The following is a 16,595-nucleotide window of genomic DNA, read 5'->3' as shown; positions in this document are numbered from 1 at the left end:
AATGAGCAAACCAATACTCGAGACAAATCTGCTGACCACGCCGAAGACACTGCACATCATTAACATGCATCAAACTCAGCAGTGTACATTATGTTCAGCTCACTATACGGTGTCTTCTCCGTAGTTTGATGATCCCCAACTATAAACTGCAGCTGATATTGACCTCACTCTGACAGTGGAGTTGTCTGTCCTCCTGTCATGCGATAAGTAATGATTGTGTTTTATTTCATGAGCTGGGGATATTGGTTGGTAACCGCCTTTTTGTCATTTCTGCAAATAGACCGTGCTTGTGTGATACATGAGGTTCATTTACAAGCTTTTTCAGGCTATTTTTAGCAAAACAAATTGATGATGATGAACATGAGTTGTGAGTGGAAGCTCAGAAAATTGTGTAATGATGGATCTTGAGCTGAGGTAATTCCAAGAATTGTCAAGAAGTAATGCTCAATCTACATTTTTAGAGTCAAGGAATTCTTCCAAAATCAAGATCTGATGTGGACAGTGTTACTCACTCAGCAGCACTTATATATTTTAAAATGTTCTAAACTTGATTTAAGTGAAGGTATTTTAAATACCTTTGCAGTCTGAGAGCCTGTAACACACAAAGTGCTGAGATGTCTTCACGCGTCAGCTGTTTTCATGGATTTGTGGTTTTTCTCATAGACGCTAAGACTCTTTCAGTTCCTCAAGTAGAAGATCACAGGTTCACACCCTGAAAACACCAATTTCTTTCCTGAGCAGAGCCACGGTGCTTTTACAGTTATTAGTTCTGTTTCAGCGGCAGGTTCTCACCTTTCATTAGATTCCTACTGTCTGTTTTCCCTTAAACTCATACTGTGCAATGCCCATTTTATTTTTAAAGGACAATACATTTATATAAGGTTTGGATATGGAAGAAAAGTGTTTCTACCTGTATCAGCTCTTCTCCTGCTGCCTGTCATCCTGTCGAGACGTCACCATAACCATCTCAACATGGTAACTCATGCTATTTGGTGAAAGCTCATAAGTCTCAGTACTTGAGCACATGCTGACTTTAGAGAAAAGCTGCACAAAGGGAGGTGGAGGCCAGACTGAGTCACTACAGGTATGTTTTACCTGAGACCTTTTAAACTTTGACGACTAATAGGCGATGGACTCCAGGCGGGTTGGGTTGTGATTGGATGAAAACAGAGCTGCTGTAGGGATTGTGCACGTGACTTGAGAGGCAAATTTCTGGTGGCATGTAACTTCTTGTACTTTTTGCTGTTATAAAGAACTCTATGACATCTTAAGGCTCATTTATGCTGCTTTTACACATGAAAAGAGATTCGTCCGATATCTAACATTGAGCATGAATGAGCTTTTTAACTGTTCTGTCTAGTTTTCTAAGCAGTATGAGAATTGAAAGATTGAAAACTGCTGAACTAAATTAAGTTTAAAGTGAGATTGTTTTGCCAAGATCTGTGTCTTTAAAACTTGCTCTAGAGTAGAACTATAACTTGCTCACCTCCAGTCAGGACTTGATCTCGATCACCTCAGACAGGATGTGGTCTTGAGATTTACTTAGTAATCACCTGTGGTTTATATCTGCCCGCTGTGGCAGCGTGATAAAGGATCATGCCATTTGGCAGATGGAAAATTACTTGGCCATTTCTGTAGCCCTTCTCAAAGCCTGCTGCGTGTTACAGTGGGTGGTGTAACACCTTTATCAGCTCTGCTCGACTTCACATGGCAGGCTGACTTTCACTTTTAAATTAGAGGCCTCAGCTTCTAATTTACTGCTTTTAAAGATCGACTAAGGAGCTTGTGACAGGACGACAGCAGTGGATGTGAGACTTCTCCTAGTACCAAATGGAAACGTTGATTAAATACTGTCCTGCTTACACCTATTCATAAAAATAAGGTTTTAAGATTTTGTCAACCAAGGACTTCACGATGAACCATCTATACATTGACTGAATGTTGTGCATCAATTGTGCTTATTCTCGGAGCAGCTGTTACCCAGAGGTGACTATCTCACATTAGATTGAACCCATTACACGTACAAGAGGTGTTGCTGCATGTTTTTCACATCAGCAGTACAGCAGGAGGAAAGATCTGACGTTACCTTGTTTGAGGCTGGATGAAGGTCAGTGGCTTTTGAGCTGGAGCATTGTGGAAAGGGTCATGAACATGGAGCAGGAGGGAAACTAATCTGTCAAGCACTGCTGTGGGACAACAGACATCACCGTTGCATTAAGTAGTTTCTATAAATTCTATAAAACATTTCTCAAAGTTAATTTTAACCTGGCAGTTCCAGATGTGGGTTTCACTGCATCAGGGGATATTTGCCAGTCAGAGACATGCACAGATCTGCTGTATTGTTTAAGAAAAATCAATGTCTGTGGTTGACTATAAGCTTTCTCGCCATTTTCTTTGTTTCCATATCAGGCTGTTCTGCTCATATTCTTAACAGAATGCTAAACAGTATTCCACAACCACAGGAGTCTTTGAGACGCACTGAACATAGATAAATATTGTGTGTCTGCAGTTGTTTGTTTGGCGGTTAGTACTGGACATATTACCATAAAACTTGATGGGTGGACTTTTTTATTTTTCACTTTCTTTAACATTAAGAACAGAGGACATTTTTCAACATTTTGGTAGATTTCTCAGAGAATAAATGATAAATTTGACAGTTTAGAGGACTGATATTAATTTTATCCTTTTCTTATAATAATAATAATGTTGATTAATGCAACTGTAACTAACAATGTTTTGCACCAACAACTGTAAAGCACATGACCGTAAAGGCTCTCGATTAGTTTAACACTTGATCTACTCAAGTGAAGTAACATTGACTCTAGCATCACTACAACGATCACTATTGATCCAATATTTTTCTAAACTGCCAGTGCCATCAGTTTTGCTTTTTGCTGTATATGGTGCACTTTCTTCTTTATTTCTTCCATTAGGGTTCAATCATTCTCTCCTTTTGCCACCTGCCTCCTAGACTGAAACTAAACTGTCATGACTTCCTTCCATCAAGAGAAGCATTGATTTCGACTCAGCGGGGATCATGCAAAAACAGCCTCTCATTAAAATCATAATTAGAACTTGGAAATGGCACATGGGGTTCAACTCTGTGGCAAACTGAAAAATCGCCGGAAACTCCCAAACAAAACGTGACATCTCATACATCGTGAGTCTGCTCTAGTTAACTCTAGAAATACACTTCTATTCTTCTGGCCTTGTCTCATTTCATCCTTTTTATTAACTGAAACATAATTTATTATATAGTAGATCTCTGTGATATTTGGGGCAGTTTTATTGTGACGGGTAAAAACAAAACGAAAATGTCAGTATCCTGTGCGACTTGTGTTTCAGTGTCAAGGGCATTCGTCCTTCTCCAGCTGCACCGCTGTGCATCACCAGCGTCATCTGCTCTCACACAAATATCAACCTCAAATGTCTCTCTCTGACAATCCTCATAAACTCCCCCATCAGTCGTGAAAGTCCAGTTCAAACACACATTAACACACATGCATGCACACACATCAACACACACTCTGCCCTCTCCCTGTCCCCAGTCCTGGTTGCCTAGGAGACAGATGAGCCGGGGACCCCATCTCATTACACACCAATAGGGCCGTGTGACTGGCTGGAGGGAGTGTGGGATCTTTATCGCCATCTAGCAGCCAAAACAGAGAAAGACGTTTAGTTTTTTCGAAAGCCAAGATTCTGCCTAGTAACCCAATATGCTGACTTCTGCTGGTGCCGAGATCCGGCCATGAATTTATAATGAGACGCATGGTGCTGTGAGGCTTTACATCAGACCTAGTGTACATTAAAAGTTTTATATGGGCTGTAAGTCAAACAGTGAGCTTACATGTATAGTTAGTGATTGATTACAGTACATGTAAAGGGAAAGTGTGTGTTTTCAAATGCAGTAAAGCCAATTAAGATAGTGCCCGGGCAAATTATAACAGGTAAAAGAGAGAAAGAGATTGATGGAGTTCACACATTGCCACTGGTGCACAGTCAGTAAGAACGTTTGCTCCAGAACAGTCAATAATGAGATAGTTCTAGATGATACTTTAAACTAAAACTTTTCAGGAAAAAATCAACTTCTTACTTGATATAAAGTTACTTTTCATTTTTAGATTTTGTATGTAAATGATATGATCATTATAAAGCTACATAAAAGCTGGACGCTATATACAATAGTTAAAGGTATTCCAACAACATTAAAATTTGACTTATATGTAAGTACAGCTATAATCCAATCGTGTAATTACATAAAACTGACATGGCCATTCTTCATTAGTACTTATATACATTTCTTACTTTTATTTACATTGCATTCCTTATTTTTACATGTTTACTTATTTATGACTTTTTAACTGATGTTTTTGCTGCTGTAACACGGCAAAGTTCCCCATTGTGGGACTATAATGTTCACACAGTCTGTTGTCAGTACCTCTGTAGTTCTGTTTCAAGAGTATTTATACTTGGGTACATGATCTGAATATTTAATTGGTGTCGGTTGTCCCATAAAAAGGAAAACCCCAGGGTTCCCTATCTGCTCAACTACAGGCTATAAAACTTTTATATCATACCCATCACATGGCGTCAGAGGTATGAGAGGTATGAGACACTGAACAACAGAGACGGGTTTGGTGATATTTGGAACAGATTCGAGATGAGTACTTTCATTTCCACAAGTTGTTCTTATAAATTGTAGCGGTGAGTACCCCACTGTACATATAACATGTATAAACATGGTTTTCTTCATGCAGCCCTCCCTCAGAACACCACAGAATCTGAGACAGTTGCTCTGGAATATATTATAGTTTATTAATTCTAATCAATGTATTATATTTAATATTAAAAACATCAAGTAAAAATGGCCACATGTATATATACACAGCAGCAGAAGCAGGCGTTTGAGCAGGACACTGTTGTGCTTTTAATTTCTACTTGGCTGGGGACAAAAGATAGATAATCCTTGTGCTACACACATCTTACGTGAGACAAAGCCACAGACACACTCGAATGTTACAACCTGTCTCTATGTTAAAGGTTTTAGATCCTACTCACCATAATGTGCTGAGTGCAGTGAGGAGTGTCAGCAAATCTATATTAGTGTTATTAACAAACATAATACTCTGTGTCTCCTGATGATCACACGTGTTTATACTCCGGGCAGGGAACCGGCTTTGTTGTCCACAGGCCGCAATTCACTGGATTCTCTTTCCAAATATTTCTATTCAACGTTTTAAATGGTTTGTGGCTCAATTAAGATTCTCGCAGAGTTGACAGTTTTGGCTAGTGTTCGTTCCCCACCCTGTTAACGTCGGATTAATGTAGAATAAATCATACACTGTATATAAACATGGACAACATGACAGCTCAGCGAAAGTGAAGCCAAGTGTTCTTGATTGCCCCCTGGTGGCTGGCTGCAGTATAGGTCATAAACCCAGCCTCTTCCATGTTAGTGGATGGGACATGGACCAAACTTATACGTCATTTTAGTTTTCACAGTTAGTTAATTATGCTAATAAAACACAGTGGAACACCATGATTGACAGCTGAGGGAATCTCAGTTGGTCGAGTGCATGTTTGCTGTATCAGAAATATTATTTTATATTTTGGATTTTAGGCTATAAAAACTGGGTGATGATGATTGACAGCTGAGACTGACTCACAACTTGTCGACCTCATGTATCGGCTGACAACTCTGGCTCCAAATGACGTAAATAGCGCACAATGGCGGCACTTGTATACAAGATATTTTTGGCTTAATTTCTGTGACACATCGTCCATCTTTATATACAATCTATGGAATAAAACTATGAACAACGTTTGCATCTAAACAAAGCTGAGGTCTCTACAATTTCACTTTATATCTCAATACTATCTAGTGATATTTGTGCTTAGGTGAAAATAATGTGTACCTATTTTAAATATTATATTTAAACAATCCGTACATTTAATTCTGCACATGTGAACCTTTTGATCCAACAAGACAAATGACGTCTGTCTGTTAAAAACATTCTGCTCCTCTGGATATACTATTGTTGACCCCACCTGAAGCATAGTATTGTCATTTAAATGTAGATATAGGCAAGGGTGATTTTAGCTAACACAACATATTGAGAAGAGCACACATACAATACAATTGTAACAAAGATCAACATAGAAATAAAAGACAAAAGTATCAAGAAATAAAATTGTGGTAACATAAGATATGGCGTATACTGCAGAACTGAGTCTAAACTACTCATTTTGCCTTGAAATAAAAGATCTGCAAACACTAACTGTGGTGTGGTGGTGATATACTGAAGGTCTTTGTAAACATTCTCTGTTCTAGGCTTCTGATTCTGATTGGTCAGTGGCGACGCTGCCATTTAGCTCGCCCAGTCCTGATTGCTCCTGAATGTCAGTCATCTCCCCGACAATGAAGGTGGGCTCCCCTCCTTTGCCGTTGGCCGAGCCGCTGTCCGGCTGCTTGGCCTCCTCGTTGGCCAGAGTGGGCTCCTCATCCAGCCTGCTGGAGATGGACCAGTAGAGATGAGCGTCAAGTCTGGCCGCAGCCATTGAGAGCTCTTGCGCTGAGCAGGAGGGCGTGTTCACCTTGGGGGAGGGGAAACATCGGAGTGGGTAAAATCCCAGAAACATAATTTTAGATGTTGTGACTGTGAAAGAAGAACGACATTACAGCTGTCCATAAGCACAGCCCAATTATCTTGAATGCTCTCTGGTGGCTGGCTGCAGTATATGTCATACATCCTGCCTACTCCATGTTAGCCGATGGGACATGGACGAAACTAAGTAAACTAGTTATTTGATGAGTCATACCTGACATTTGTATTGACGTTTAAAAAATGTTTACTCATTCTTCCAACCTAACTTGAACACGCTGCTGTTATCTGAAATTATTTTGAAGTGACCTTGAAAGTCAAGACACACTGCCAACAAAATACTGTTCACAGCAAAGAGTTTCCTTTAAAACTAAGTTCATAAAACAATTAAATTCTACATACACAAACTCAACCCTTGCTTTATAAGGTAGAAATACTAAAGAAGATTCAAATAAGTCTGAATATACTTTATTGTTATATATTAAATATTGGTTTAGACTTTACCTCAAACGTGTGATGAAAAGCTCCATAGTCGACATCAAAGAAACCCTCAGCCAGAGACATCATCGGGCTGAACCTGTGACCCCACAACACCTCCTCCGCCAGGTAGGAGCTCCTCGCCTGGCACGTCATCCCTGCACACACAAGGGTTCCCAAAGTAATCCTCAAAAATTCTCTAGAAATACGTGAGATTGTCTGTATTAACTTTGATGTCTGTTTGATGTTTTTAGTCACAATTTCATTGACAAGCTGTCTTTAAATGAATATTCTCTGCAGCAGAGTTACGTCTGTCAGCTTTTTCTTTGTAACTCTCCGCAGCACTGAAGGAATCAATATTCGGAGTAGGTGAAGAGGCCACCTTTACCTCATGGAGACGCATCATGATGAGCTCTGATTAACTGACTTCTTGCCAAACACTGAGGAGCAGGTGAGTGAATTATCCTCTCAGAATAAATTTGGCACAAGGAAATATGAGAGGGAGGGTAGGAGAAGACGAAATCCACAAAATTTCATGAGGTTTGGAGACGCTTTCTCACATTTTTAGAGAATTGTGAACTTCCCATTGCATCTGTAAATAACCTTTGTCTACTATACAAAGATGTTGTCTAATAATAATAAATAGAATAAATAAAGCCACACATAATTCTCTGAGAAACCAAGAAAAATGTTGAAACCCTAATGAAAAGAAAATTTCTGAATCTTCCTTATTTTATGTTTATTTTATGCCTTGATGACAACATCCTAATGCTCTAACGCAGAGGAGACGCTCTAAAACACAAAACTGCAGCTTTAAACATCCTAAAAGGAATTTCATTTTCTAATGGACAGTTTTAAATGACTGCACTTACCAAAAAACTGTGATGGTTCTACTTCAATCTGTGAAGATACATGCATCTGCAGGATTAATTCCCTAATGCTCATTTCTACATGTTGCAGTAAAACATGCATTCAAAAATAAAGAGGCCATTGTAACTTCACAGTTAAATTAAATTGCAAGGTATTACTTCTCATACAATAGAATGCTTAAGCTGTTATATTTATATTATTTTACATGATATTGAATCCAAAAAAATAGATAAATCCCTCACATAATAAAAATTTCTTTTATGGTATTATTTTTGTAGCCTGTAAAATGTAATCATGGTGAGCTCAACATTTATTTTCATCAGTGAGTAACCATGTTCATTTACTTCAGAGGGAGTTTTAGTTGCAAGAGTTTTAAATGGTTTGTGTCAAACCCATTCCTCACCTGTGGCCTCCACCATCCCCTCCAGGATGACCACAATCTCAAAGTCCTCCTTCTCCAGCTGGGCCTGAGACATGTCCCAGAAAGGCGAATGTGTGTCGATCTCATGTGAGATCACCAGCGGAGAGACGAGGAAGAGGCGGTCATCACCTGTCTCGAAGCCCACGCTGATGTCTGTCTGGTCCAGAGGGATGAACTCACCTGAAGGTCACGGTGAAATTGGAGGTGAGGAAAGGGAAAAGACATCAAAATGTTTTTGGACAGATTAAAACAACAACCAAATCAAGTTGCAGTGGTAGTTGCTCGTCACCATAGTCGTGTCATCATTAGATTTAGATAAAAGACAAATTCTCTCCTATAGAATTTCCTGACAGCCAAGGCCACGTTTGTCCCCAAACATTTGGCCCGTGGACACAGGCAGCTGGTGCTGAAACATTGGCCCTGCAAGACCCAAGATGGTTTGAAACACTAGGTGGCGTTCATCAAAGAACAGCCATATATGTGCAGTATTGGGCATTCTCACCTTCCTGAGTCTGTTTGGACTTGATGAGCTTGGCCCTCATGTTGGCTCCGACGATGTGGGAGCTGCGCAGGTCGCCAACTCTGAACATCAGACAGAGCTTGTCGTCCCTCAGAGAGATGACGGCGTGCTTGGAGAACACCAGCGTCTCGGCTCGTTTGTTTGGCTGCGAGATCTTCACAAACATGCAGCCCACCTGGACAGAAGGGGGGCGGGGCAAAATGAAACCGAGGCTCTGCTGAAAACTCTAGAGATTCTCACACCAGCAGAGGGTTTTATGAAAAATGAATGACATCTCTTGTTTTTCAGAATTCATGATTAAAACATTAGATAAACAACTGAATAATCCTAAAGTATGAAAAACAGCTGGAACATGTTCACTGTGAATACTGAATACAGGCTAAACTAAACATTTCTATTTATGGTTTCCGGGATCATCCCTCAGTTTTCTACCAACCCCAGCGCTCACCATGAAGGCGTTGACCATTGATCCCAGTATGGCTTGCAGCAGCAGCAGCATGGTGCCCACCGGGCACTGGTCAGTGATGACCCGGTGGCCGTAGCCAATGGTGGTCTCTGTCTCGATGGAGAAGAGGAAGGCCGAGATGAAGCCGTTGACATTGTTGACGCACGGTGTCCACGTCTCATCCTCCAGATGGTCCAGATCACCCCTTGGGAAGAAAAGGAGAATGTGAGAGAAAGGGGAAGGAGGGAGGGCGACAAAGTGGGTGTTAAGTGAGATAGAAAGAGTGAGAAGATTTATATTTTTAGAATGAAGGTGGAGAAGTTTACTGTGTGTATGATGACTCATCTCTCCGTTTATATTTATCGTTTCCTCTCAGCTAATTCTTGTAATGAACAAGATGTAATCCGATTCATCACATTTCAGCATGATGGTTAACATTACTTTTAAGCTGTCACTTCTTCTCGGTGCAGTATAACTCTACATTTTCCATTATATATCATCACATGCAATATCTCGACTTTATCTGCTGGTTGTTAAGTCCTGTTCCACTTAGAGCCTGCAGAACTAATGTTCCAGTTTAACACTGCTCCATCCAGGCAGGGAGGGCTAATTAATGAAAGTGGTGTTAAGTATTTTATATAATCTATAACTTTTATTGACCTGTGTTGGTGACCAAGGAAATGCGGCAACAGCGTCAGCTCTCTGGCACCACTTTAGGTGGCTTGTAATTGATATGAAAAGGTCAGGATTTTACGAGACAAATATGTTAGCTAATTAGAGTGTGGATCGAGCAGACACATCATCAAGTGAAGAGGTAGCACATCGTTATAAAATACACCGTAATATTAATACTGCTTTGTCATCTGCCTGTCCGACTAACGAATGGGGCGTTTTTTTAGCCTTTGTTGCAGAAATGTCTCGCAGTGCTCGTGAACAGCATCATCTCCCGTCTGAGTTGCGAAACTAAGGTAAGAAGGAAAACTCCTCCACTAGCAAGGGGAATATCGTTTATACCCGCTAAGTGGAAAAGAGGTATTAGTACACATGATTTTTCTTCATTAGGATCTTTGCATTAAAAAAACGTGCTATGTTAAAAAAAAGAATCTTACCTGCAATAGGCTATGAGGTACCAGATGGCCCCGAAGAAGAGCCATGTGACGGCATAGGCCATGACGAAGACGAAGAGTGAGCAGCGCCAGTTGAGGTCCACCAGCGTGGTGAAGATGTCCGTCAGGTAGCGGTAAGTCTCCCGCATGTTACCGTGCTGCACGTTGCATCGACCATTTTTCTCCACGTAACGCTGCCTCTTGCGCCGAGTCCGTGCTGGTAAGATGACCGGGGGGGTGGGGGATGAAATGAAGGAGGGATAAGATTGAGTTAGAAATACAGAAACATGTAAGGCGGAGGCTTATGATGATGTGCTGCTCTTGTGGGAAACACCTGCAGCACGAGCTTTGGTACTTTTATTCTCAAACCACGGTCGAAGACAAATCTTCATCGGTCTCAGTTTCATAACCCGAGGTTTCAGAGAATCCTTTGAAAACCCCGCTACGAAAAGTTCAAAAACACACACAAGGCCGCACAACTACACTTCTGCAAAGTTTTACTCTTTGAAGCTGCAACTCCAACGGCAGTCAGAGGATGCGAGTTGAATGAAGGCACACAGAGAGATGAGAGGATAAACACAGGGAGGTGCCAGGGGACAAAACTACTTAAGAGAGACGCAGAGTGGCTCAGAGGGAGAAGAAGAAGAAGGGACAGAAGAAATGAAAAGAGACAGGTGAGGAAAAGAGAGCAGATGAAGTGCGACAGGACATCCTCAAACACTCGGAGAAAATCTACAACATTGGACTTAAGTTATTGTTCAACCCTGAGGGAAATTCGTGATGATATATTTTCTTAGAGGAATCTTTGATTTTGTGGCTGCACCCAGAAAATAAACAAAAACATTCTGGTGTTTTGTCTCTTACGTTGACGAAGCAGCAGGTTCAGCCCTTAATGTCCCTGTTTGTCGTTTCCATGAAATATATCTTGCTATTTTGATTCAAACTGAAATCTCAAAAAATCATTGTCTCACATCAGGCACTGTTCTTTTACTGCTCTTTGAGACATGGACACTAAAACTTAATGTTTTCAAAGATGTTGTGGATTGTTGCAGAGCAGAGGAAACATCTGGAGCTGAATTATGATGCCTTTCGTGTTTGAGGGAAAATCCTACATTTCTCTTTGTCTTTTTGTTTATGCTTGATTTGTTCGCCCCTTTAGAAAGAGGTTTGAAAAAGAGGAGAGAAACTGGAGAAGCCAAATGATAAAAAAAAAGGATGTGCAAGGCTGGTGAAAGAGTGAAACACTGCAGCCTGGTTCAAGTCAAAGGAGATTCACCTCTGTTGCAAGTGAGACGGGGAAGAGAAACGATTTCAAGAAATGTCAATCTACACTCCAGAGTCCATCAATAGCTCCTGGTCTCTAGAGAGGAGATACCAATAATGATGCATGCGGAACATTCATTGCCATTTAATAGGTTCACTGTTCATCGTCCAGGACAGGAAGTCACTCACCCCACCCGAATCGTCCCCTCTCCTTCTCCGCCCCCTGCGTCTTCTTCCTGGGCTCATTGGCTTTCGCCTCCCGCTCGGCCAGCTTGGCCTGGAACGACCTGTTGACCTTTACTGAGGGCGGAGGGGACGCCGCAGTCTCTGTGGTGACGACGTGGCCCAGCTCCTCCGATAGGTTGAAGACTTCCGTGGAGGCGGTGGCCTCCGTGGCCACCTCCACCTCTTCCCCTTCCCCCTTCTCCTCCACGGGTAGCGAGAGGGATTCTGGGCGGGAGGGGAAGACAGAGTTCTCCAGCGCCATGGCCCGTGTGTGTGTGTGTGTGTGTGTGTGTGTCAAGTGTATCAGTGGGTTTTTCGTATCCTCCCTACGGCAGTCTCAGTCCAGTGGCTATTGATTGAACCATTTGTTTGTTTGAACGAAGCCTGGAATAGAGAAGAACACAAGGACAGAACACATTCATGAAATGGATCAGCTGTTTTGACGTCACCAAACTTCTCTGACGCACACGTTTTGAAGAGTAACACAAAATACACCTGCATCTAATTCAGTAACCAAGGGAGAAGTTCACCGTATTTTCTATGGTTCTCTTTTTGCTGTATGTTCATATTTAAGTTCACACTTCATGATTTTGGAGAAAAAGATGGATGTCATTGTTCTTTTACTGCTCTTTGAAACAGCGACAACAAAATATGATGACAAAGATATTTTAAAACGTGTAGACATCCTTTATTAGCCAAAGGGTCACATTCAAGCCTGGAGGTTGCTTGCCTTGCAGATTTGACTTCCTGTCTCTGCCTGTTTCACCCCCGTTAGAAACTGAGTACGTCATGAAAGAGAAAATCAGAATTTAATCTTACGTAGTTGTGTATCTATTTATATATCTGTGATTTATCTTTGAGCGAAAGCCTAACCCTGCAGCACTGTGTGCACATTACAGTCACGTTCACTGTTTGGCATGATCAAATGCCCGACCAGGGGGGAGAACACTCTTGATCACTGCTACAGCACCATCACCAAGGCGTATCATGCAGTTACCCGCGCTGCTCTGGGCCTGTCCGACCACGCTCTTATTCACCTGATCCCAGCCTACAGGCAGAAACTCAAACTTTCTAAACCTGCTGTGCTGAGATCCAAGAACTGGAGCAACAGAGAAGCTGTGGAGGAGCTGCGTGATTGCCTGGATAACACTGACTGGGACATTTTTAGAACTGCTTCCAACAGCCTCGATGAATACACAGATGCAGTGACGTCATACATCAGCTTCTGTGAAGACAGATGTATCCCAACACGCACCAGGGTGAGCTATAACAACGACAAGCCCTGGTTCACTGCAAAACTCAAACAGCTTCGTTTGGAGAAGGAGGCGGCCTTCAAGAGTGGGGACATGGATAGTTTCAGACTGGCAAAATACTCGTTTGGCAAGGAGATTAAGGAGGCCAAACGACAGTACTCAAAGAAGCTGGAACAACAGTTTGCAGCCAACGACTCCTCGTCAGTCTGGAAGGGGCTGCGAGTGATCACCGGCTGCAAAACCAAATCCCCCCACTCTGTGGAAGACCTGAAACTTGCAAACGAACTGAATGACTTTTACTGTAGATTTGAAAGACAATGGACCAGTTCTAACCCAGACTCCCAGCCCCCCCACACAGCTATTACACCTCTTCACCCCAGCCTGGACAAAGACTCAACCCCCCCCCCCCCCCATCACACCTCTCTCTATTCAGGAGAGAGATGTAAACAAGCTCCTGAAGAAGTTGAACCCCCGCAAGGCACCTGGACCCGACGCTGTCTCCCCCTCCACACTGAGGCACTGTGCAGACCAGCTTTCGCCAGTGTTCACGAACATTTTTAACACCTCACTGGCTGAATGTGCTGTACCCGCCTGTCTTAAAACATCCACCATCATCCCCGTTCCCAAGAAGCAGAGGATCACAGGCCTTAATGACTACAGACCTGTCGCCCTGACCTCTGTAGTAATGAAGACCTTTGAGCGCCTCGTGCTGACCCACCTCAAGACAATAACCAACCACCTCCTCGACCCACTGCAGTTTGCCTACAGAGCCAACAGGTCCGTAGACGACGCAGTCAACATGGGACTCCACTTCATCCTCCAGCACCTCGACTCCCCCAGCACCTACGCCAGGATCCTGTTTGTGGACTTCAGCTCCGCATTCAACACCATCGCCCCAGCTCTTCTCCGTGACAAGCTGACACAGCTGAGCGTGCCTGAGCCCACCTGTAGGTGGATCTCTAACTTCCTGACTGACAGGAAGCAGCGCGTGAGGCTGGGCAAGCTTGTCTCTGAGTCCCGGACCATCAGCACTGGAGCCCCACAAGGTTGTGTGCTCTCCCCTCTACTGTTCTCCCTCTACACCAACAACTGCACCTCCAGCCATCCCTCTGTCAAACTCCTGAAGTTTGCAGACGACACGACCCTCATCGGATTAATCACCAATGGGGACGAAGCCGCCTACAGAGAGGAAGTTAACAGCCTGGCTTCCTGGTGCAGCCAGAACCACCTGGAGCTGAACGCTTTGAAAACTGTAGAGATGGTAGTAGACTTCAGGAGGAGCCCAGCCCAAACTGCCCCCCTCAGCCTGTGCAACTCCCCAGTTAAAACAGTGGAGTCCTTCAGATTCCTGGGGACCATCATTGCACAGGACTTGAGGTGGGCGGAGAACATCACCTCCGTCACCAAGAAGGCCCAGCAGAGGATGTTCTTCCTGCGGCAACTGAGGAAATTCAACATGCCGCAGAAAGTGATGGTTGAATTCTACACAGCCATCATTGAGTCCATCCTCACCTCATCAATCACCGTCTGGTTCGCTGCCTCCACTGCCAAGGACAAGGGCAGACTGCAGCGGATCATAAGGTCAGCTGAGAAGGTCATCGGCTGTGACCTGCCGGCCCTCCTAGACCTGTTCCACTCCAGGACCAGTAGGAGAGCAGGCAAGATCATTGCTGATCCTTCACATCCCGGTCACCACCTGTTCCAGAGACTTCCCTCCGGTAAAAGGTTTCGGGCCATCAGGACTAAAACCTCTCGCCATCTGAACAGTTTTTTCCCCGTGGCAGTGGGGCTCACAAACAAGCCCCCTGCATCACACTGACTCTGCACCGCACTGACTCTACCCCACCACACCCCACCACCTGCACATAATTTATAATTTATTACTTATATACTACTGGCACTATCACCAATCTCTGCACCTTCGCACAGCACGTGCCCATAACCCTGTGAATCTGTTAATGTATATATGTATATTCTTTATTTTATTTTATTTTATTTTATTTTATTTTATTCTATTTTATTTTATTTTATTCAATTTCTTACATATTGTTGTTTTTTATATTGTTGTTTTATGTACATAAGTAGTGCACCAATGACACCAAGGCAATTTCCTGTATGTGCAAACATACTTGGCAAATAAAAGAATTCTGATTCTGATTCTGATTCTGATTCATTAGAGGCCTTGGGGCAGGTGTTTGTGGTCCATGATGTGTGTGTGTGTGTGTGTGTGTGTGTGTTGTGTAAGTGCTCTAACTGCTGTACTGAGTGTAGTGGATTTATACTACAGGCCTGCTGAGGTTTCTTACATAAGTCCCACACAAGTCTGAGAAGCTGGGTTAAATATGTGCTGTATGTGGGCAGTGAGACAGGCTGTGTGAAATGTTTGCACAGTAAAATGGAGTCCTGGAGCTTTGTAGCCCGGGATGATGTGCGTCCATTTGGACAAGTGGAAGGGGAGACTGATAGGGACAATCAAGATGACGCACAGATGGATGGATCACAAATAGCCTCCATCAGGAGCAGCAGCCAATAAGCTCCAGGAGTGTGGATTAATGTCAGGCAGCTGAGAAAGAAGCAAATCTTACCTGCGCACTGATGCGACTTGTAGACGCATAAAACCAGATGTTGTATCATGAGGAAAACGAGAATCTGGTCCATGAACGACCCGGGGTGTGCAGCCTTGGTTCGATGACACCCATGTCTTGTGTTTACCAGCAGCGACGCAGCGTCAGTCCACTCCAGCTCCCTGCTTCTTCTCCGGGAAAAAAAAACAAAGACCACCTCGATCCGACCACTCGGCTCTCAGGCGCTGTGAATAAAAACCCGCTCCGGTGCGAGATGGAGCATCACGACGGTTCAAGCGCAGAAGGACCGCGGCGTTTGAGGATCATGTGCCGGGCGCTGGACGTGCGAAATGGTGGCGGCAAGAGGAAGAGCCGGCGGCGGCGCGGAGAGCTCCATCATCATCGGTCAGGTGTGAAGCCACCGAGCGGCGGAGGATGCTGCTGTCATCAGCCCAGCCCCTAACAGCCCCTACCGGCCCTGCCTCCTCTCACACTCCCCTCAGCTCCACCACAGAGGGGACCCTCCTCTTCCTCCTCTTCCTCCTGCAGCTGCACACAGGTCAAGCAAGAGGAAATGGGCCCTGTGATGCACTCACAACAAGATGACTGATAATTATTTAATCTGTGCTCAAAGTGTGTGAAAATATGATATGAGCCTCAATTATTGGTTTTGTTGTTAAATGGTTTTCATTGAATGTACATCATCATACGTCATAGTTATGAGTTTAAGTTAGACATTTATATTTGTATGTTTTTTCTCTTTTTGGGGCTTTTGTGTTGTATTTTAATCTATGTTGTGTTGTATTTTATCTGGAGCCTGAATAATAAATGTCAATCTCTCATGTGTTT

The 16,595-nt window shown here is 43.2% G+C and overlaps 1 protein-coding gene and 1 long non-coding RNA gene across 2 annotated transcripts; one reads left to right on the top strand and one right to left on the bottom strand.

The window, feature by feature from the left end:
- Nucleotides 1-4,794: 4,794 nt before the first annotated feature.
- Nucleotides 4,795-16,316, bottom strand: kcnj9 (potassium inwardly rectifying channel subfamily J member 9). Its single transcript, XM_020111958.2, has 8 exons — nt 15,768-16,316; nt 11,894-12,313; nt 10,445-10,658; nt 9,339-9,540; nt 8,873-9,065; nt 8,353-8,550; nt 7,107-7,237; nt 4,795-6,594 (listed from the first exon to the last, which is right to left on the bottom strand). The coding sequence occupies exons 2-8, from the start codon at nt 12,189-12,191 to the stop codon at nt 6,328-6,330; spliced, it is 1,503 nt and encodes a 500-aa protein (XP_019967517.1). The 5' UTR covers nt 12,192-12,313; nt 15,768-16,316; the 3' UTR covers nt 4,795-6,327.
- On the top strand, nt 7,120-10,538 carry LOC138405078 (uncharacterized). Its single transcript, XR_011238762.1, has 6 exons — nt 7,120-7,260; nt 7,422-7,530; nt 8,378-8,574; nt 9,315-9,560; nt 10,235-10,303; nt 10,398-10,538. It is a non-coding gene; the product is annotated as an uncharacterized lncRNA (long non-coding RNA).
- Nucleotides 16,317-16,595: the final 279 nt, after the last annotated feature.

This window comes from Paralichthys olivaceus, chromosome 16, assembly GCF_024713975.1.
Source record: "Paralichthys olivaceus isolate ysfri-2021 chromosome 16, ASM2471397v2, whole genome shotgun sequence".
Classification (NCBI taxonomy): domain Eukaryota; kingdom Metazoa; phylum Chordata; class Actinopteri; order Pleuronectiformes; family Paralichthyidae; genus Paralichthys; species Paralichthys olivaceus.
The sequence above is the reverse complement of the archived record's forward strand: the minus strand, read 5'-3'. Positions and strand labels throughout refer to the sequence as shown.